Consider the following 23,544-nt stretch of genomic DNA (forward strand, 5'->3'; position numbering starts at 1 on the left):
GAGAGGACCAGAATAGAGTGAAATGTTGATCTCTCTCTCTTTTAAAAAAAAAAAAAAAAAGTGTGTTGAAATAAGGAACTTTCCTCTTGCATTTTAACAGGAACAGCGACAGGCTTGGAAATGGAGTGCTCTATGCCTCTGTGAACCCAGAATATTTCAGCGCCTCAGATGGTAAGTCAGGCCTTCCACTTCTGACTCCTTTTAAGACAGCAACATCTTGGAATAAAAGTGAATGCTGGGTCTGAGGTGGAGTCACAAGAAGCTCTATGTGAACCAGTTGTAAAGACATTTACTGTCATTCAGGCAAAGAAGAAGTTTGGGGGGCTGGGGAGAGGGGGTCTCAAGCTTTTTTTTTTTAAAGGTCAAGGTAGGTCAGAAAGTTCTTAAAGAAAACCTAATAGTATTTCTGTATTGCAGTAGCATGAAGTATCACATCAGTGTACAGCAATAAAACATTAAACACTAATAAAAACTATACAAATAATCATTTGAAGTGAACTTTAACAATTCTTTAAATTCTTGGTGATGTTTCTTAAAACCACAGTGCAGGCCTCTTGTATATATATTGATTTATATTTATTTTTAAATTTCTGTCCCACACTTCCTCCTAAAAGAGCCCAGGGAGGCAAACAACCCCCAAATTGAAGGATATTTAAAATACTTAAAAACAGTAACATAAATACATAGTTAAAAGATTGCTGGGAACCGTATCTTTCAGCTATCATAGTAACATAGGAAGCTACCTTATCCCAAATCAGACCATTGCTCCATCTAGCTCAGTATTGTTTATGCTGCCTGGCAGAAGCCCTGCAAGATTTTAAACAAAGCGCCTTCCCAGTCCTACCTAGAGATGTCAGAGATTGAACCTGAGACCTTCTGCATGAAAGGCAGATCCTCTGCTGCTGAGCTATGGTCCTTTCCTTCTCAATTCTTTCTCATCATCTTTCTCAGCTACACTTAGCACTAGTTTTTATTTGTAGTGAAACCTTTAGCCTTTTGTTTTTTTCTTAAATGCTAGGCTGTAGCTTTTTGAAGACTTGTCAGAGGTTGCACCTTCCAATTGTAAGCTAGGATTTATAGCTCTTAAGTTGCATCCTGGAGCAATCCAGTCCAGCTTTCTGGCATCCAAGAAAACAGAGAAATGTTAATGTTTTGGAGTTGAAATCGTGACCTTGTTCTTGGAAGTTAAACCTGGAGTTTCGTGTGGCTTGTGTATTTTTTTTTTTAATAAAAAATAATCTTCCTATTCAGCCAAAAGAAGTTCCCCAAGTGACTTTCAAATCACAAAAATACGCAACAGTAACAGTCCCTCCCCTTATGCTTACACTTTTAAAAAATGATACAAAAGGAAAATGGATTGGTAGGGAAGAGGAAATAAGAAAACACAGGTGCGAATTATTAGTTACAAAGTTAGCTAATCTCCAGCTGAGTGGGAAATGTCCCTTCTCTTAACCCCCCCCCCCTTCTAGAGTGTGTTGTAATGGTGGCTGCCACAACATCCCCACCCTTTGTTGAGAAATACACGTTACAGCTTTTTAATCACATTATTCTGCTCCCTTCTGTTGAAATGCATAGCAGATGCTAAGCAAAGTGTCCTTACCCTCTTAAAATATGCTTTTGCATTACACCTCTGCTGCAGAATGCTCCCTTGCCAGGTACACCACATGCTAAAGCTTGGGTCTGTGTCTTACTTCAGCAGTAGGCTCATTTGTGCATCCTTGGGCGTGATGTTTTGGCTCACGGTCAGTTTCCAATCTGTGAAATGGGGGCAACGTTATAGCATGGCTAAACAACATAATGATTACAAAGGACTGAAGCAGTAAGATGACTGTTGAAATAAAAGCATGAAGTGCAGAACATCCTAGTATGCTTTAATGGAAAAGGACATTGCTTGCACTCTGTTTTGTTTTGTTTTTTTAAATTATGATTGTCGTTTCAGTTCAAAGCTGCTTGTGAAATGGGTTCTCCTTGTGATTTTTACAGTGTACGTTCCAGATGAATGGGAAGTACCCCGGGAAAAGATTACCATGTGCCGAGAATTGGGGCAAGGCTCCTTTGGAATGGTGTACGAAGGGATAGCAAAAGGCGTGGTTAAAGACGAGCCAGAAACCAGGGTGGCCATCAAAACAGTCAATGAGTCGGCAAGCATGCGAGAGAGGATCGAGTTTCTGAATGAGGCTTCGGTGATGAAGGAGTTCAACTGCCACCATGTCGTAAGTTGCTGAAGCACATTAAAGCTTTTTCCACTCCGCGCTATCCCCCGTTCTCTTACTTAAATCCTGGGAAATGCTGCTTCAAACAGGAAAACAGCCATTTGCTTGCCTGTATGATGCTTTTGCAGGTGGCGCTGTGGGTTAAAGCCTCAGCGCCTAGGGCTTGCCGATCGAAAGGTCGGCGGTTCGAATCCCTGCGGCGGGGTGCGCTCCCGCTGCTCGGTCCCAGCGCCTGCCAACCCAGCAGTTCGAAAGCACCTCCGAGTGCAAGTAGATAAATAGGGACCGCTTACCAGCGGGAAGGTAAACGGCGTTTCCGTGTGCGGCTCTGGCTCGCCAGAGCAGCGATGTCACGCTGGCCATGTGACCCGGAAGTGTCTCCGGACAGCGCTGGCCCCTGGCCTCTTAAGTGAGATGGGCGCACAACCCCAGAGTCTGTCAAGACTGGCCCGTACGGGCAGGGGTACCTTTACCTTTACCTTATGATGCTTTTGTACAGAACTGGTATAAATGGAGTTCTGAATCAGAAAAAAAAGCTTCCTTTATAGTTTTTGGATTAGTTTTCTCAATGCTCTTCCCAGGTTATTTTTGGGGCAGGGCGGCACTGCTTTAAATTATGTTGAGTATGCGGGTGGCACTGTGGGTTAAACCACAGAGCCTAGGGCTTGCCGATCAGAACGTTGGCGGTTCAAATCCCTATGACGGGGTGAGCTCCTGTTGCTCGGTCCCTGCTCCTGCCAACCTAGCAGTTCGAAAGCACGTCAAAGTGCAAGTAGATCAATAGGTACCACTCGGGTGGGAAAGTAAATGGCGTTTCCGTGCACTGCTCTGGTTCACCAGAAGCAGCTTAGTCATGCTGGCCACATGACCCGGAAGCTGTACGCTGGCTCCCTCGGCCAATAAAGCGAGATGAACGCCACAACCCCAGAGTCAGTCATGACTGGACCTAATGGTCTGGGGTCCCTTTACCCTTTACCCTTACGCAGCTAGGAGGAGGACGCTGACATCTGGTGCCATCCTCTGGACTGGCTGTAAGTAAGAAGGTGGGCAGGTTGAGGCTGCCGGTGGACAGGCTGAAGTTGGTGGGGCAGAGCCCCATTCACCCTAGTGGCCTGGTCTCCACTGCTTATGTTATGTTATTTCTATCTCTCTCTCCTCTTTCGCTTTTCCCAAGTGGATGCATCATGTTTGGTTTGTGTGTGTGTAGTGAAGAATCACACACTCACAAGTGCAGTACAGTACATGAGAGTGCACACCTTTGAATAAAACGCTGCCTCTGCAGGTGAATAACCCAAGGCTTTCTTCTCTCAGGTGCGGCTGCTTGGAGTTGTTTCTCAAGGCCAGCCCACGCTGGTCATCATGGAACTTATGACCCGTGGAGACTTGAAGAGTTACCTGCGGTCACTCCGACCAGGCACAGAGGTCAGTCCTGTGTTGAAAGGTTTGACTGCTGTTTTTGCAGGCTGACTTGGGGAGGGGAAGAGAGATAATGAGGGGTACTCATCCCCCATGGGCCTTAAAATGGTTGGTGACTCCTCATCTAACTGTTACAGTCTTAATTATGTTTAGAAATGTGGTAGTTATTTAGTTATGAGCTAAGTAGAGTTATAGCCTTGTTACATTGTTGTATTTAAAAATAAGAACTTTCCATCATATGAAAATAAACAACAAGAGCTTTCCATCATATGAAAATACAGAATCACCAAAGGTTTGTTGTAAGAAACCCCACCAGCCCCATGTGTAGGTATTCTTGCCTCTTCCACCTGAGGTGCCCTAACCAAAACAGGCTGCGTGACCCATGTCCTTATGCGTTTTTGGGGTGCTTCCATATTGCTGTAACAGGTGAAGAGTCTGGCCTGTGAGCTGGGACATCTCCCAGTTCAGCTATACTGCCTTGACTATGGCCCCCCTAGCAGCGATGTGGGTGGTTTATTTTCCTGTTTGATAAGTTCCTTAGTAACAATGAGATGCCTGCTGCAAATGCAATAGTAGCCAAGCTTGGCAGTTTTGATGTTTTTAGCTGTGTTTATTAAATACAAGTAAAATAAACATGGTATAAACTAGATCACTCTCTGGGGCACTCTTCCTGACACAAACAGAAAATGTTCTGATTTAGATTAACCATGTGCAAATTCCCCACTGGAAATAGTTCCAAGTCTTAAATTTTGTGGAAAACCCACATCACTGCTCCCTAGCTAGGCAAACGGCAGTTATCTTCTACAGATGATACGGGGAAGGAGGTTACAACACTCTGTAGCAGACGGATGTGCTCAGTTCCTAGAAAAAGGAAGTAATTTGTAGAAGAATAGATGCAGTTGAGGTTCTTTGTTCATTATTTAGTTTCTTGCCCCGCTTTGCCGTAAGGTCCCAAAGCAGTTTATGAGAATAAAACATACAGTTATAAAACAATTACAAAATAGCGTGCAATACCGGGACACACTCACACAAACAATAAAAGTAAAAATAATTAAAGAGAGTATATAAAAATAATAATTCTGTTTATAAAACAGTACAACATTTAAAAGCAATTCCACATTTAAAAAGAGTTAAAATAGTTCTATTATAAGATTATAAGAACTATTATAGAATAATTCTATACATATAAGACCCATTCAGTATTATATGTCTATGCTCAATATGTGAACAGTGTATAGAGTACTTGTATTTTCTAGAAATTTTCTGCTTTCCTCCTCAAACCTGTAAACTGCTGTCATTTTGACCTTTTTGCCCAGATTTGGACCCCATGAGCCACCATCCCTCTCAGTGATTATAGGTGGCAGTTGCTTGTTTCTTTATGCCTGTCATGTGCACCGCTAGACTGGCTGCTTTTCAGGCCTGAATTAAACTTTCTGTGCCTACGCGTAACCCAGCGTGGGTCTTTGGTAGGCGCACAGATAAGCTAATTGCTCATGTATTAAATGCTACATGCTGTTACCCTTTTTGTTTTTGATCTGAATTATGAATGAGTGTTGCAACAAACACTAATATTTAGTCATGCACCCAGCATTTAGCATTCATGCTGGCAATTAGAAGGCTTGCAGCCGCCCACATGCTGTTTGCACGGTCCAAATAGGGTAGGCGAAAGCGGGAACCCCTGAAAACCATATTCTGCTAAAATCAGGGCTAGTGGTATATGCTCGGGTCTCCCTGTAGGCACTTGCCTTCATTGCGGTCAGCCTCTGGAGTAGATAATTTACAGTTAAAGCAGTGGGAGCACCTCACATTTGTGGAAGAGGACAATTAAAATGTGATTGGGAAGCAAACTACATTTCTTCCTTGAAAGGGAAAATGGGATTACACAAATTAATGGATGAAAGACTCTCAGTGGCTATGAGCCATGGTGGCAATGTTTTCCCTCCACTGTCAGAGGTGTTGGGAACAGTACAGCAGAGATCATTCCACGTGCAACTTAAGGGTTAATTCTGTTCATGTTAAAAGGTAGGCAGGTGGAAATATTGCTTAGCAACCAGGAACAGTTGGATGATAGTTGCTGCGGAAGTTTTTTCTCTTTATGTTTGTTTGATTGTTCCCCTGCTATGTACAGGAAATGGCTAGTCTGTCCAAACTTGGGTAGGATTGAACTCCTTGTACAGTATTCCCTCCCACTCTAGAGGGCCAAATTTGGTGCATGGAACTGGCTGGAATTCCTGAACAGGACTGAACTCCCTGTGCATCAATCCTGCTTTCTGCAGTCATGTCTCTACCTGCCAGACACCTGACATCACATGTGACATCAGCTGTAGGGCAGTTGGCCATGGTTTCAAAGAAATGGCTTGACGGGCCAAGTAGGGAGGCCTGGGTTTGCCACCTGTGTTTAACCTTTCTTTTGGAATGGACTGATGGCTAGATGCAAATAAATGAATCTGAACAGATCCTAGCCAAACCATTGAAAATTTAGCAAGGAAGGAAGCAACAGCTTCTTAAACTCATGTTAACAGTAGTCTTTCTCTTCTTTTTTGTTCAGAATAACCCAGCTCATATTCCTCCAGCCCTAAAGAAGATGATTCAGATGGCAGGCGAGATTGCGGATGGCATGGCTTATCTCAACGCCAACAAGTTTGTCCACAGAGATCTCGCTGCAAGGAACTGTATGGTGGCTGAGGACTTTACTGTGAAAATTGGAGGTATTCCCCCCCCTTTTTTTCCAGTCCAAAGGTGAAATACAAAGGGAAGAAGGATCTTAGTTCTAGGTAGGGCATTTGGAAGCCACAGGTCTGCAATAGGTTTTTCCTGCTGCTTGTTATCATTAAATTTATTCCCCATCCTTCACCAGCAGGTCACAGGGCGGGTTACAACAATTTAAAATTCAGAATTAAAATCAGTTAAAGCATACTACGTTTGCAAGAATAGGATGGGTCCTGAAAATGCATCTTCAGCAGCTACTTCTGTTTAGAGCTGTGCCTGTCACATGTCTCGAGAACAACACTGGGCAAGTCTATGTCTAGTGGAGAGCCAAGCACCCTGAGTGTCTTGGCTTTTAAGTTTTTAAGAAGAAAATGAGCACAAGCAAGTTTCTGGCCATTTATTTGGGCTGTGGAGTAGGCAGAGCTTGAAAATGCTGTGGGCAGAGCTTTGTGAGATCACTAGAGACTGCTGGAGTAAAATGTCCAGTTTTCAGCAAGGTAACAACAACAACAACAACAACAACAACAATTTATTATTTGTACCCCACCCATCTGGCTGGGTTTACCCAGCCACTCTGGGCAGCTTCCACAAAGACCAAAAATACACTAATATGTCATACATTAAAAATTTCCCTGAACAGGGCTGCCTTAAGATGTCTTCTGAATGTCAGGTAGTTGTTTATCTCTTTGACATCTGATGGGAGGGTGTTCCACAGGGCGGATGCCACTACCGAGAAGGCCCTCTGCCTGGTTCCCTATAGCTTTGCTTCTCGCAATGAGGGAACCGCCAGAAGGCCCTCGGCGCTGGACCTCAGTGTCCGGACAGAACGATGGGGGAGGAGACGCTCCTTCAGGTATAAGGTAGAATTTTGGCTCCTCCTTCTCCCTCCTTATGACTGCAGATGAAAAGGGTATTTGTGGTGCATCCTGTGAATGCAAGGAAGCACAAATAGAAACCTCCAGGGGAGCCACAACAATGACCAATCTGTTTGATTCACTGGACAAATAATATTTGTACATACTGCCTTTCCTCTAAGCTGGTCAAGGCAGTGTGCCACATGGATTTCTCTACTCTCATTTTATTCTTCCAATAACTCTGTGAGTTACATTCCCTGGATCACCAGGTAGGGCTGGGAACCCCCGCTTCCTGAAACCCTGGAGAGCTGCTGCCAGTCAGTGTAGCCAGTATTAAGTTAGAAAGACCCAATGTTGTGACTCTCCCTCAGGTGTCAGTTGTTGGCAGCTTGAATTGTTTAGAGGTAGTTCATAAGGTTCTTCAGCAGCTTTCATGGCAATGTGGTACTTTTGTTTTTACCATTATTATTGTTAATGTTGTTGTTGTTGTTGTTGTTATTTTAACATGTGTCCTGTTGTGTACCATGTAGATTTTGGCATGACGAGAGATATCTACGAGACCGATTACTATCGCAAAGGTGGGAAGGGACTGCTGCCCGTCCGCTGGATGTCCCCAGAATCACTGAAGGACGGCGTGTTCACGACAAACTCGGATGTCTGGTAATAATGAATGTGTCTGGGGTTGTTTTTGCAACATTCCCAGAACCCCTGCAACTTGATTATGGCATGGAGAAAACACCACATCAAGCTTTTGGACAACTCTGGTTTTTCCTGTTATCTATCCTATTTGTAGACTCCTTGCTGCGGCCCCCGTGTAATATATTCTCAAGGGTGCTACTTCCTCTGTTTTGGAACTTCTGTCATGCCAAACCCCCAGTTTTAAACATGTTTAAACAAATACCTATATGGCTTTAAGGCTGGCTCGCTCCTGTAATATCCATGCAGGGCTACTTAGCAGCTGCTGCAAAAGAATTAGAGAGGAGAACTAGAGACATTGCAAGAAAACACCAGGATATATATATATATATATATATATATATATATATATCAGCTTTGGATTAAATTCTTTGACATAATAGACTTAAAGCTGTAAAATTAGAAGTTGTGTCATTTTGTGTCTATGCCGTTTTTCCCACAGCCCCAGAGAAGCATTTTGAAACTCCACGCTTTGGCAGTCATGCTTCTTACATAGACGAGTGTATTTTGGAAACCACTTGGCTTCCCATTGCAGAATTCTTGGGAAGGGAGAACCCGTTGCTCCCTTTGTAGCCCTGTCTTCTGGAAAAGCTAATTTCAGAGCTGGGCTTACATAGCTTTTATTTCAGATTCCACTGACAGAGTAAAATAAGCACACGATCATCCAAGCCAGAAATAGTGTTGCAGGGAGGGGTGTGCATGATTTGAATCCAGATCCCAGGGTATTGAGATTTTAGTTAGAACCAGGCAAGTTTCTATTAGGATGGATTCCAGCATCTGCATTCATGTGGAAGAGCCCATTGTGCAGACACAAAATTCCTGTGTAGTATTTGGAGCATAAAGTGTTACTTGCAATACAAAATCTATGTGACTTTGTCATAAACCTAGCCTCCTGTTTTGCAGATATTTTCTGCAGATCAACACTGGGTTTTTCCTTTTAAATCATGACATAATTTACACTTCAGGGAGGTGCATGTGTAAAACCGGCAAAACACTCAAAGCAACTGACCCAAACAGCCACTTTCCTAAAAGCTGTTGCACTCATTTCTTTTTCCAATACAAGAGATTTATTACCAGGTCAGAAAAGGCCTGTGCCCCATAACTTGTGAATGGTTTCCTGAGTGGTGGCTTTGTTGTAGGCGCAGTCTTCCAGAAGCCACGACATATACTGGTTTATCACGTGTATATTCCAAGCCATAAAAGGTAGCCTTGTACCTCCAGTAGTCCACAGAAAGAATGCCAATGTGATGTTGGGCCATCAGTGAACACATGGCTTGCTGTTTGCCCCCATAATAAAGCTGGAATCCTTTGATCTTTCCGTCTCCATACCTTAGAGCAGCCTTTCATTATGTATGTGGCTTTTTCAAGCCCTGCTCCGTTTCCTCCTCAGTTAGGCCCGATTCCCACACCTCTGGAATTTCTCTGCTCTTGACTCATTTTGTTGAGGTGAGATATTGTCCTTCATTTGCAAGTCTGGGGTAAGGAGGTTACTTACTTAGTTGATGATGATATGAGCAAAATACCCGATCCCCTCTCTGATGCTCACATAAGCACAGTGCACAAAAGTAGCCAATTCAGTTTAAACTTCCGTTTGCTAGAATGCTACCTAACTTTTAGGCTTTTCTTGTAGGTCTTTTGGTGTCGTCTTGTGGGAAATAGCCACATTAGCAGAGCAGCCTTACCAAGGCATGTCCAACGAGCAAGTTCTTCGCTTTGTGATGGAGGGCGGCCTTCTGGAGAAGCCAGACAACTGTCCTGATATGCTGTATGTATCGACCCATCTTTATCTGCCTTTCTCTTCTCACCTGACTGCCTTGACTCTGATGCTAACAAGCTGTCTGTGTCATCAAGGCAGGCTGAAGGGGTGGTGGGGGATATGGAACTGAGCTACTGCAGATTTGAGCAGATTCTTTTTGCTGAGACTCAGTTGCCCATGAAGATCACTTTCCCATTTATGCTGTTTCCCATTAAGAATTGCTGTCAGTGAAGCCAGAGCTAGGAAGTCTTATGTGGGCAATGCCAAACCTCTGTCCTACACAATGTATTGCATGTATTTCATTGACCGTAACTCCAGTTGGGAAGGGCCATAGCTCAGCAGTAGAGCTTAGCATGCAGAAGGTCCCGGGTTTAATCTCTAGCTAGAGTTGGGATACATACTGGCCTAAAACCCCTTAGAGCTGTTGCCAGTCAGTGTATACAGTACTGAGCTAGGTGGACAAATGGTCTGACTCCATTTCAGCTTCCTATGAGCCCCTGATTCTTTCAAGTCAGGAATCTTCACAACACAAATGTTTCTTTCGGAAGGTTTTCCTCCCACCGGAAGCAGCTACAATGGTTAGCCAGCTTTAGGCTGTTTCGTCTCAACCCCCAGCTTTTACACAAGCTGGTTTCAAGCCTGCTTCGCTTCTCTGTGAACTGGCTTTCTGGAAAAGAAATGCTGCGCCTTGCTGTTTGCGATTTTGTCGGAGGCCCACACAAGGGATGCAATAGCTTAGGGGGCCCCAGCTGCTTCAGATTCTTGGGGAAAGAGCTTATTTGGCCAGCGAACTCGGGATGGTGTCCGGTGACAATCCAGTGTTGTTTTGCTGCTTGCTTGCTCGCTCGGGTTGGGCAAGAGGAAGAGCCTGTTGGAGGTTGCCATGGAAGTGGATTTCCCCCACCTTGCATTCTTTCCCTTCCAGGATGGGAATCTCCAGCAGGCTCAAACGGCTTTGAAATTATGCTTGACATTGTGGGAATAGCTCAGCAAGGCGGGCGAGAGGAAGGGTGTGTGTGCTTGTGTGTGTTTTGGAGTTCTGTAGAGGGAAAGAAATGTTTTCCCATTTTCATTTCCTTTGGCGGGGATGACAACGGACAAATAGATGAGAATAATAGGGTGTTTTGTTTTGTTTTGTTTTGTTTTGTTTTGTTTTGTTTTGTTTTGTTTTGTTTTGTTTTGTTTTGTTTTGTTTTGTTTTAAAAGCTCTGAAGGCCCCCCCCCCCGGCATTAAGACTGAAATAATGTTGAGAGAAATATTTCACATATTTTTGTTTCCTTTGGGCATTTCCAAGCTATATTAGTCCCTGATTAAAGTTGAGGGTTTGGAATGAAGTTTCGTATAGAGTTAAATGTTGAGTTGCTAATAGGTACCAATTGACATGATTTATGGAATCAATAACTCTTCCTTCCCCCTTTGAATTGGCTTCAACTGATGGTAAGACTTTACATAATTCATTTTTCTGATCCTTCATTGGGTAAATAACTCAGTTTTGGAAAGCAGCAGACAACTGCAGAGCTTTGAATTCCAGCCCTCAATATGGTTACTAAGGTTTAATCCAGGGGCTGCCACTGAAGTACCAAGTCAAGTTCAAGGATCACATTACCTTCTTAACATCCTTTTGAGGGCCACACATCAGTGAAAGATGGAGCAATGAATGGGAACTTTGCTTTTGTACTGTAGGTTGGTTTCTGCACGCGCGCGCACACACACACACACATATGTTGGGAGCTGCCCATAGTGGCTGGGGCAGTCCAGTCAGATGGGTGGCATAATAAATAAATGATGATGATGATGATGCTTTATGGCAGAGTTAGGATTTGAACTCTGGTCTCTCAGGTCCTACTCTGGCACTCTAACCACTACTCCACATGGCTTGTATATCATGGCTTGTATATCATGTTGCTCTGCCCCCATCATTTGGAGTGTTGTTCCAACCTGCATCATTCATACACACCTGCTGTTGGTCCAAAGGGGGCAGGAAACCATCCATCGCCAGGATCTGTCCTCTTTGCTCTACTGAAGGACCAGCTCCATTTGGCTCTTCCTCTCCCTGAACTGTTTTCATTCCAGCTTCTCAGTGTAAAAACTATTAACTTAAGCGTTCCTGAATTTTCTTCTTGCCCTCTTCTCTCCCCATCAACTGTTCCTTTTGTATGGTGCCTTTTAGACTGCAAGCCTCCAGGCAGAGATTTCCTTCCTTCCTTCCTTCCTTCCTTCCTTCCTTCCTTCCTTCCTTCCTTCCTTTTTTCTCTCTCTCCCCCATTGTTCATATCTAAGCTGCTCTGGGAGCCTTCTTCAAGTGTAAAAATACTGTACCTATAATGAATCATTGCCAGCTTAAACAGGGGGACCCCGACGGACCAAGACGGGTTGTTGCTTTTCATTTCCAGCCACACAACTGCAAACATATTAATCCAGCCTCAGACATGGACTTCCATTCGGAATCCAGCAAAGAAGATGCTGTTATTAGCATATTGGTTTTCTCTTCTCCCTCCCAGTTCCATCCACTTACAGATTCTTCCTCCATCTTGGGAAGTGCATCTTGTTTCCAAGACAGTATAAACAAGGCCTCCTTAACCACTCGGTGCGAGTAGCAAAAAACTTCCTATTATGGGAAGCACTGGCACTGGCTTAAAGGAAGTGTGATGTGTGCTTGCTGGCGCTGCTAGTCACGTGTCTCCCGTTCCACTGGTTGTGGTATCTCCTCAGCAATGCCCAAAGGCCACAGGGCAGGAAGCCAGCCCAGTGTCCCATGCTCTTGGCTCCAGCTGGTGTGCCAGTCCGTCCGTCTCCCCCCCCCCCCCGAGACAGAGCCTCGTCAGCTGGGGAGGAACAGCGATGAAGTAACAGAAATGGATCTCGGATATTTTTGTCACACTCTTTCTCCTTGGTTGTGAGGGGGTGGGGGAAGGTGAGGAGGGGGTGGCAGCTGTTCCTGCAGGCTGCCTGCTTTTCAAGAGGAGGGAAGCTAGGCAAACATAGGGCTTACTTAAAGGGGGATGGGGAGAGAACATTTCACCCCCTTGTCCTGGGCGTCTACTGGGGGAAGGTAAGGGGGCAGTCCCCCCTCCTCAAATAAACCGTTATCCCAGATTTTCAGCTTTCATATTTTTTAAAAAGTAAGTTTGTGGCATTTGTAGAATGTGGCCAAATGTACAGGCAGTATTCTTATTTTTTTGTGAGAAATTAGCCTGCTTCCCCTGTCATATTGCACGTGCGCGCACACACACACACACACACACACACACATACCCCGTCCAAAAAAATATTTGGAACACCCATGATCTATTACCAGGCTATAATTCCATTTTGTTTTTCTGTTGAAGACATTTTTATGTAGACAGACCTTTGCAGCTGTTTAGTTTTTTTATTAACCAGTCACCTTACTGGTAATCTGTATTTTTGTTTGTACAGACGTACCTTGGTTCTCGAACAGAATCCGCTCTGGAAGTCTGTTCGACTTCCGAAAACGTTCGAAAAGCAGGGCGCAGCTTCCGATTGGCTGCAGGAGCTTCCTGTGCTCAATCAGAAGCTGCATCGGACGTTCAGCTTCCAAAGAACGTTCGCAAACCGGAACACTCACTTCCGGGTTTGCAGCGTTCGGAAGCCAAAACGTACGAGTACCAAGGCATTCAACAACCAAGGTACGACTGTATTCTTTTAAATGGTGTTTTCTAGTTTCACCTTGCAAACTGCCCCGATACTTTGCAATGTGGCAGCATAGAGACACATTTATAAATGAATAGATACTCAGCGCTGCAAAACTAGATTGGTGGTTTCACGCCCGTGTGTTTTCCTCTCTCCTCTTTCCAGTTTCGAGCTGATGCGCATGTGCTGGCAGTACAATCCCAAGATGAGACCCTCCTTCCTGGAGATCATCGGGAGCATAAAGGACGAACTGGACCCAGCCTTCAAAGAGGTCTCCTTCTTCTACAGCGACGAGAACAAGCCGCCCGACACGGAGGAGCTTGACTTAGAGACAGAGAACATGGAGAGCATTCCTTTGGATCCTTCCTCAACCCTCCAACCTTCTGACAAACACTCAGGACATAAAGCTGAGAACGGCCCCGGCGTGGTGGTCCTGCGGGCCAGCTTTGAGGAGAGGCAGCCGTACGCGCACATGAACGGGGGGCGCAAGAATGAGCGAGCCTTGCCTTTGCCTCAGTCTTCGGCCTGCTGACCTTTCAGAACCAGGTGTTGTTGTTTTTGTCGTTGTCGCGAAATCGTGCATCTGCACAAGCATCGGGAGAGGGGCGGGGGAGAGAGAGAGCAAGCAAAGCAAGCAAGAGAAATAACAATATATTCAAAAGCCTACTGTACCTCAGTGGATCTTCAGAACTGTCATAGCTGCACACAGGAGAATCCTCTCTTCAGTTTAAAAGACGAAATAGCATTTCTCTCTCTCTTTTTTCTTTTTTCTTTTTTTTCAATATGCAAGCAGAAGATTGTTTCAAAGCAAAAAACAAAACTCTGAATGTGGGGCACACACTCAGCCTTCTGAAACTCTTTGACAGTAACAATAGCAAATGAAAACTTGAGAATCTGATGTGTGCATCCCCCTTTCTTTCCTTCCTTTCTGCTTCATAATGGGAAACATATCTGCGTGAAGTTCAACTGTACGGCACTTTTCTTTTTTTTTTAAAGAATCACATCAAAAGAAAAATGGCAGGCCAGCAGAGGCAGGCGCACACACACACACACACACACACACACCCTTTCTTTCTCTCTCTCTCCCCCTCCCTCCCTCCTCCTCTCTCTCTCTCTCTCTCTCTGTCTCTCTCTGTTCCCCTTTGCAAGCACCTGCTGAACACTTTAGGTTGTTACAAAAGCAAAGCAGGATTTAAAGGGGGGCAGGGGGAAGGACTGGATTTTTTAATATTATTCCTTAGTCTTTTTAGGATCACCTTAGAGATAAAAAGAAAGGCCATTATTTGTCCAAGCTTGTAAACTGTTTTCAACGCTGCCAAATTTTGCCAAAAAAAAAAAAAAAAAGACAAAACGAACTTTCTTTTAGGGGTGTTTGTTTTTGGGTAGGCATCGAGGGGGCGAAATAATCACATGGTCCCTTAAAATGAAACGCAGACCAATACACTCCAATCATACACTGGCATTATTTTAAAAAAAAAAAAAGATCAGATTGTCTAGATTTTTTTTTTTTTTGACTGGACAAAAAGCCTGATTTTTTTTTTAAAAAACGCAGTTGAGAACCTAAAAGAGAGGGTAGAGGTGAAATAAATTACCTCCCCTTATATGAATTCTGGACAAAACTGGCACTGGTTAGCCAAATCGGGGGGGATGGGGCAGAGATGAATTTTGTGCAAAAATTCAACAGCACTACGAAAAGGAAATAGACAGAAAAAAAGAAGGAATTTCCATGAGTTGTTCCTGCTCTTCCGTGGCAGGCTTGCGGGGAAATACTTAAGAGAAACACACACACAAAATGGAGAAGAATAGCCAATTAAACGGATTCAAGCATCCAACACTTTGTTGACCTTTTTTCTCTCTGTTATTAAGACTTCAAAGGGTCTTGCAGTTCTATGTTAGACCATGGATCATTTGCATACACATTGTCTTTTTGTGTCACTTTTATAACTTTTTTACAGTTCAGATGCTCATCTATATGTCTGTACAGAAAAAAAAAGCTGCTATTTTTTTGTTCTTTATCTTTGTGGATTTAATTATGAGAAATCTTCAGGTCTACCCCCTTTTTTTCCTCTTGCCAACCCCTCCCTCCCCATTCCCAAAAAAGTTTCTAAATGCTTTGTACTATAATGTGTAACTTCTCTTTTTCGCCAACCCCCCGCTTTCCCAAGACGTGATACCTGAAACATGATTTGCCATCAACTGTTAATGCCTTTTATAAATACGTTTCTGTTTCCTCCCCCCTGTCTTCCTCTCTCTCAAATCTCTCTATTCCTCCCCTTTTCTGTTAGTTATTTTAACAGTATCTATAGGCTGTTTGGGCGGGCTGGGTGGGGGGAGATATATTTCTGGTAGCGTGACTTCTGCATCCTGCCTGAATATGTATCCTCCTCCCCCTTTTTTTAACCGTCTCCTCCTTTTCCTCGCCCTTTGCCCGTAATACAGCACCCATGTCTGTTACAGTGCAAGGTATGCAAGCTCAGGTCAGGAAAACAAGTTAACTATTTAGTACATTCTTATTCAGTGTTCATATTCATATTGGTGTATTGATAGCCTCACCCCCATTTTCCTTTTGCCTTTGTTTTGTTTTTGGTTGTCTCTGTCAAACAACCACACGCATAAAAAAAAAAGTACATGCATATGTATTTTAAATGTTGGGTGCGACAGCTGTTGAGCTGCCAATACCAGATTTGGGGGTCATTTAAGAAAACAACGGATTGATTGGTTTTTAACCCTTTCATCCTACGAACAGCACGTCTCTTTTAGTTCTCAGCGCTGGCAACTTTGTACAAGGCCACAAAACCTCTGTGTTTGTTTTTCTTTCTTTTCTTTTTGAAAAAGTAGGCTCTGGTGGCGAAAAACGAGGATTGCTGATAGTTCCAGCTTGCAGAAAATGGTGGGTGGTTAAAAATGGAGGCAAGCCGCAAGAGGTCTTGAGAGTTTGGGGCCACTGTTTGTATGTGAGCCAGTGGTTCCCTTGCGGCAGCTATGAATATCCGCATAAGTTCAGACCAAACTCCCCAAACAAAGCGAGGAGTAATTTGTTAGCTGAGTTGCGTATGTTCTGTAGAGGAACAGGGAGCCTGCAGTTTGCAAAATCAAGGTGCCTTAACACTTGTTAATTCACCTGTACTTAACTGCATGGAAGTTCTGTATTAGCACTGATCCAACCAAAGTCTGACAGCAAAAAAAAAGAAGGGTTGTTCTGGGATGGAAATGTTGAAATATTTCATTTTGGGCGGGAGGGGGTGTTTGACTGAGAACAAAGAATTAAAATATAATTGCTAGATGTGACTGGAGATAATGATATGTTTGTAGTGCTTCCCCTCCCCTCATTTGTGTAGCTTCAGTCCCATTATTTTCTTTTTCACCTATCCCATAGTTAGCTATATCCCCCCCCCTTTGGAAAAAAAGAAAAAAAGAAAAAAAAGGTATTCTATGTAGGATTTTTTTTATTTATTTTTGTGCTATCAGTTTAAATCACTGTAGAGACGCCCCATAATAAATTTTAAATACTGAGATAAGGGTTTTTGAGTTATGACAAGGGGACAGTTTTTTATTTTTTCTTATTTTTTCAAACATTTATCTACCTCACTCTTATTTTTGTGTGTGTGTATATATATATAAATATATAAATATACATCTCTCAGCAGCCAACAGTATACTGTTGATATACCGGTAACCTCATTCATTGTACAAACCACATCCTCCAGGTTTTGGAGAGGAGAGGTCACTACCAAATCAAAAAGGTCACCTAAAAACATTTGTAGCTGCTGTTTTAAAAACACCATTTATGCTTTCACTTGATGCTGTGTTGAGAGTTGAAAATCATTGTCAGAAGTCATTTGAGCTGAAATCAATAGCTGCTCTTAAAACCTGTTGAAATAGATGGGCAGGGGGGAAACCTCAGTGGAATATGCCCATGTCCTCGAAAAGAATGGCACAGTGAAGCACAACAGACCCAGGTCATCCTGGCTGAGAACTAGTGGCTCTCTGGGCTTTAAGAAAATGACAACTGTTAATACATTTATCATGCACCAGTTGTGTACTGAATTTGGATGGTTGCTCTGCTTTGTACGGATAAAGAGTCCAAGCAGATGCATGTCTTTCAGATGCCCCAAGCACTCACAAAAAAAGACTGCTGGAGCAAAGTGGTACCTACATAATAATGATGAAGTGTGGTAGGTTCTGTTCTTTGGCTAAAACAAACAGTGAAATGTGCTGTCCTCAAACCAAGAACCCACTCAATGTACACTTTAGGAACTTTGGTGGAGAGGAGTGGGAGCTGCTTCTGTTTAACAGGAGCACTGAGGCATGTTTCATTCTGTGCAGATTGAATGTGCTGATCATCTTGAAATCCTTTTCCCCACACCTCCAGAACTCTGCTTTAGGTGTGGGTTCTGACCATCCCGTCGTCAGATTTGTCACGGCTTAATCCTTTTTTATTCTGTGTACCTGATTCTGGAAGTTGTTCCTGCAGGTATGGCTTGTGGCACCTGATTGTGTTAGTTGACTATTTTTTGGAATTATGTAGCCTCTTAGATACATGGCCCGTAGTTACACACTTCAGTTGTCGCCTTGAGAGAGCATGACTATCTAGTTCCTGCGCTTGACCCTGGGATGAGTGGGAGGTGGGAAGGAATCTGGAATGCCAGATGTGCCGGGCTTCCCCTGGCTTAATCTCTTGGTTTTGCCCTTTTCTTCTTGGTGATCCTTTGTGGTGGTGGTGGTGGCCTCTGTTCTCTTGCACATATTACATCTCCACAACCGTGGGGATCCTCACTCAGTCCTTTCAGCTGGCTAAGAGGGTTTTGTTTAAAACTGTCCAAGTTATTATTATTTTTTATTGTATGTAGGTGGTTTTGAAATATTAGGAGAGAACACTAACAATGTAGTGCCCATCTAAAAAACACATTTCAGAAGCATTCAAGGGTAAGGCAGTCATGTGACTAAGCAAGTGGGCCCATGTGATAAGTCAGCCCATCTGGACCAAACCACCTCGACTCTACCATTGCATTCTGCACTCACAACATTTATAATAATTCCATTTTGGTTTCCACAGTCCTTTGTATTGGGATTTGCGTGCGTGTGTACATGTATGTGTCCCAGATCATATAATATACCTGACTTTTCCCATACGGTTGTTTATGCATGTCAAACAGAGAATTAATGTTGGCTTCATATTGGGCATGAGGCTGGGGTTTTCAGCAAGACTGTTGTCTTGCACGGGATGAAGAACTGATTTTAGATCTTGATGGGCTTGAATTAAAGATGTTTGGATTAACGTTGTAAAAAAAAAATAATCTACTCGTGTTCTTAATAGTAAACACAGAAGATCTTGGCTCCTTCAGTCACCAGATGTGACTTACCAACACAGATTGTCTTCATTGAAGGAAAAAAAGAAAGCTGAACTACCAGGTCCGTTATGTATTTTGATCAGAACATAAGAATAACCTTGATGGATCAGACCAAGGATCCAACCAGTCTTAGCATCCATTTTTCCACAGTGGCCAGCTAGATGTTTCTAAGCAGTCAACAAGCCAGGTATGAAGGCTGCAGCCCTTCTAGTTTATATCCTCCTGCAAGAGGGTTGTTGCATCTGGATCCAGATGTTCCATTTAACTTACATGGCCATCAGCCATTGTTATGGCCTCTCGTCCTCCATGGAGCCTCCTTTTTAAATCCATATAAACCAGTGGCTATCCTTGTATCTTGTAGCAGCAAGTTCTGTGTTTTCTTTCATGTGTCCTGAACCTTCTACCATTGGGTGACCCAGAGATCCAGTGTCAATGAGAAGAACTTTCTGTAACCCATTTTCTCTCCCTTGTGCATTATTTTTTTTAAAAAAAACCCTCTATCATCCACCCCCCTTAATGTTTTATATTCTAAATTTTAAAGGCGCTGAACTTCTTAGTTTTTCCTTTCTGGGAAAATGTTCCAACCCCATGGTTACACCTTTTCCAGCTTGTTGAGATGTAGTGAGCAGAATCATACCCAACATTTCAAGTGACTTTGCACCAATTGATTAGGTTATTTGTAATGTTATTTTCAATAAATTTCCAAACAATCCCTAATTGGTTTATTTCATTGCCGCTGCACATTAATAGCCACCACAACCTCCAGTATGTATTCTTGGAAACAACTTGATGGTTCAGATCCCATCAAACATGTATGTGTAAAGTTAGGGTTATTTTTTGGTCCATTGTGCATCACACAATTTCATTCTCCACGTTCTTCTTTGGAGCTTTTCATGGTCAGCATGAGTGTTCACTATCCTTAATAAATTAAAAAGCATCAGTCCCAATACAGATCCTGTTGGGACTTCGTTGTTTATATTCCCCCATTGAGAGGTTTCCCCATTATTCTTAATTTCTGCCTCCTGTTCTTTAATCTTAGTAATCCATAGGAGGAGTTGCCCTTTTATTCCATAACTGTTAAATTGATCCAGGAGTCTCTGGTGAAGGATTTTGGCAAAATATTTTTTAGAAGTCAGAGAAATATAATATCTATTGGATTATCCTGATCTACCTGTTTTTTGAATCTCTCAAAGAATACTAAAATGTTGATGAGGCAGGATTTCAATTTGCAGAAGCCAATTTGCTCCTTCTGTTTAATAATTCTTTCTGTCTTCTGTACATTATGACAATTTTAGTGGGATGGATGTTTGGTGAATGGACCTGTCTTTTTCCAGGTCCTCCTGGCTCACTTAAAAAAATATAATTGTTGGGATTTGACTATTTTCTAATCCTCCAGTATAGAGGCCAGTTTGTATTGAAGCAACATGCAAATTTTTAAGAGCAACAATTTCTCATTTGGAGTTTTCAAAGAACAGCACGTATGCCGTCCAGAAATGGTGACTTGTTAACTTCTGATCTTATAATTAGCCCCAGATTTTCATTTCATGACACCTCCATTTGATGTAGTACCCACCCCCACCCCACCCCCAAAATGTGATTCATATGTGTCTGTCACTGAGTTCTTTTAGTGATGTGCTGGAGGTGGTTTGGTTTCAGAGGAAGGAATTTTGTATCAACACAGAAGTGTTACATGCTTGGTTACTATTAAATCAGATATTAACCTTGTTATGAAAAGAACTAGACACCAAAAGCAGAGCATGAGGTGGGGCTAATTTCCAATTAATTTCTCCTCCTTGAGAGAAGAGATGTTAAGATTCTTTCACAGTTTAACGCTGATGCTACTGTTGATACAGAAAATAAAAGAAATGCTCAGCCTCAAGATTAGTCACGAGATGGAACTGCTTTTTAGATCTCTGGGAACCTGCTGTGGGTTGTTTACTACAATCCATGGCTGTATGAATGACACTCCTGCTGTTGATATAATGTTCTATGTAGTTCTATTTTTTTAAAAAAATCCATTCCAGTAGTCAGTAATGCATTCTTGTTATGCTCTTTTAATTTTGTTTTTTTCAATGGTGTACTCCATCACTGGATAACAATGAGTGGATCTATTGGGGCTCCTGCCATAGTTGCATAGCCCAGCAATGAACTCTATATACTGCGACCCCACTCTTTTAAGCATAATTAAAAGGAAAAAAAATGTTGGCACAAACAGAAATAACAAGAGAGCATGTCCATATATATGTGCCAACTCAATGGTTATGTATAGGTTAAACCCTTTTTCCCCCTTGCGGGTGCTGAAGATACAGAACCAATGGGGTTGTATTCTAGAAGTTGCTGGCTATCATCTCAGTTTGGGAGACCAACTGGTTCTGAGTCAAGGCACTTAACATTTGTTTTTAATAGGTTTTTTAAAAGAACTATAAGGAGGTCTATTCAAACTGAAGGCAGAAAATATGCAAGACACTGTGAAATACAGGTATGGGGCAAAGATACTGATCTAAAAAGACACAGTTTGCCCGAAGTTTGGCATAGTTTACAAAGCATGACAACATCCAACTAATTAATTTGACCTTGCATAATTGAATTCCTGTCTCAGTGTCTTTGCTGTGGAGTCAAGTACACTATGTAGAACTTTATTACTCATGATAACAAGTTTACCCTGATCCAGCTCTCCGTGTGCACATGGAGTTCTGCACACCTGGCTTCCCTGTTCACCTTAATGGAAGGCAGCTCCGCTGAAGTAAATGGGGAAGTCCTTGCTGGAGTAGCGCGTGCTGTACGCACGTACTAGAGCAATTGGAAGGGATTGCTGGACTGGGCCACCTGATCATAAATAAGTGTTGCACAAGTTCCAGATGGCTTTCATTAGATGTGCATGTGGAATGGGTGTGTACTTGTGTGTGGTTGTCATCTTTTACTTTTGTATCCTTTCTGTTGACTAGCAATCCATTAGCATTTTCAATAGGGCTCTTAAGTCCAGTAGATTACGGGTAGTCAGTTGACAAAGCTCTGGTTTACAAAACAAAACCCTTATTACATATTTCATTGCATTTTATAAGTACATAGAATGATTTTTATAGAAATGTTTGTAGTTTATAAATGCCTAAAATAATTTAAGGGCACTTTTCAGTGTGTGTGGATGTATGTCTAAGGTTTTCCTTTCCTTTCCTTTTTAGGATACTGGTTTTACTAGTTAGCTTTACAATATGCCAAAAAAGGATCCTGTACCAACTCTTAAATCATGGTTCATTTGTTGCCCCAAATACACAGTAAACCCAGAATATGTTCTGTATCTTCAGTCACCTGGTCTTCCAGAGCCCTCTGGATGGGTGGGATCATCTTCAACTGGTCATTTCACTTATACTGTATGGGTGCAGGTTGGGATTAAAACCTCATTGGTTAAGGAAACAGAACCATTGTTGCTGCTACGCAGTCTTTAGCTACAATCCTCAGTACGCTTCTTTGGAAGTAAATTACACTGAAATCCAGGGTAAATGCATCTCCAAGTAAACGTGTTTGGGATTGGAATTATTGTTTGCATTATTTAAGTACCTGCTTTATTGTTGCCTAGGTTGATTGAAGGATTTGACTGCATAGTATGATATCGTGGTGAAAAGCCACTTTCAATACTTATCACTGAAAGAAAGTCAACTTACGTTTACAGATTCCTTATCACTTCTATTCAAAGAAAAGGTGGCTTCGTATGCAGCCTGTACAATTTATGTAGATATTTAGCAACGTTAAATCTTTGTTTTAAATGACCATCAAAGGTCCCTATTTATTATTCTAATTATTTAAACAAGAATACCGAAGATCCAATTTCTGTACCCAAATTAAAACAACTCCTCCTCCTCTTTACCGAAAGGGTTCTGGGTAGTTCTGTTGCCTTTTTTAATATATATTTTTTTCTGTTTTCTAAACCAGTGAGGTTTGAGAAGAAAGGACTGGCCAGAGTTGTTCTACCTCTGGAACAAAAAAGTTGGAAAAAAACACAGAAACTAGAAAGTGCTATGGAACTGAATGCATTTGCAAACAACATTTTCCAAGTTACCTTGTTTAAAATATAAAGTTTTTTTAAAAAAATAATAAAAAATAAAATAAAACAGTAATAACATGGCCAATTTATTACATAAAGACTTGCTATGTATAAATTATTCCTAAAGAAATTCCTGTGTTTATATTAAAATGAATCAGTAGATGATGAAAAAAATTCAAAATGTTTTTGTATATTCTGTTGTAAGAATTTATTCCTGTTGCGATATATTCTGGATTCTTTACATTATGAAAAAAAGAACCTTTTGTCTATTTTGAATGGCTGAAGCTAAGGCTCCTTTAGTTTCTCTTACTCTGCTTTTTTTCTAGTAGTTACAGTACTACATAATTAAGTTAAATAAAAAGAATTCTGTATGCATTTTTGCGTACTGTGTATTGCCTTTTATTCAGAATACAAGATACTTTTTAAAAAATGTAGCCTCTTCTAACAAGATGTGCTCTAAATGATGATGATGATGAATTTCTATTAAAGCTACTTCGTTTCTTCGGGAGGGGAGCGTTGTCCACACTTTGGATAATTCTTCTTAACAAAAGTATCTGCAGTAACGCATCTTTTAAAATTCAAGATTTTCCTCATCAGAACCAGAATTACAGAAAGATTTATTTATTTGCGGGGGGGGGGGGGGATTCAGCTTTACTTTATGTTTCTATGGTTTTCCATAGCCACTTAATATGTGCATGGTGTATTGTTCCATATGGTTATGGGTGGAATGGAAAGCCAGCTCCTATCAGCCCAAGCCAGTTTGGCCAATGGTGAGGGATGATGGGAGTTGTTGTCCCAACAACATCTGGAGGGCCATAGGTTCCACATCCCTCCAATGTACACATGCAGCTCCTTTGT

At 42.2% G+C, this 23,544-nt stretch overlaps 1 protein-coding gene across 1 annotated transcript in view; it reads left to right on the top strand.

The window, feature by feature from the left end:
- Positions 1-23,061, top strand: part of IGF1R (insulin like growth factor 1 receptor) — a 186,307-nt gene extending 163,246 nt beyond the window's left edge. Inside the window, exons 15-21 of the mRNA XM_079954192.1 lie at positions 101-171; positions 1,984-2,213; positions 3,525-3,635; positions 6,178-6,337; positions 7,723-7,852; positions 9,519-9,653; positions 13,462-23,061. Coding sequence (XP_079810318.1) covers positions 101-171; positions 1,984-2,213; positions 3,525-3,635; positions 6,178-6,337; positions 7,723-7,852; positions 9,519-9,653; positions 13,462-13,828 — 1,204 coding nt within the window. The 3' untranslated portion in view covers positions 13,829-23,061. The remainder of the gene's footprint in view (positions 1-100; positions 172-1,983; positions 2,214-3,524; positions 3,636-6,177; positions 6,338-7,722; positions 7,853-9,518; positions 9,654-13,461) is intronic.
- Positions 23,062-23,544: the final 483 nt, after the last annotated feature.

Source organism: Podarcis cretensis (genome assembly GCF_951804945.1).
Source record: "Podarcis cretensis genome assembly, chromosome: 14".
NCBI classification, from domain to species: domain Eukaryota; kingdom Metazoa; phylum Chordata; class Lepidosauria; order Squamata; family Lacertidae; genus Podarcis; species Podarcis cretensis.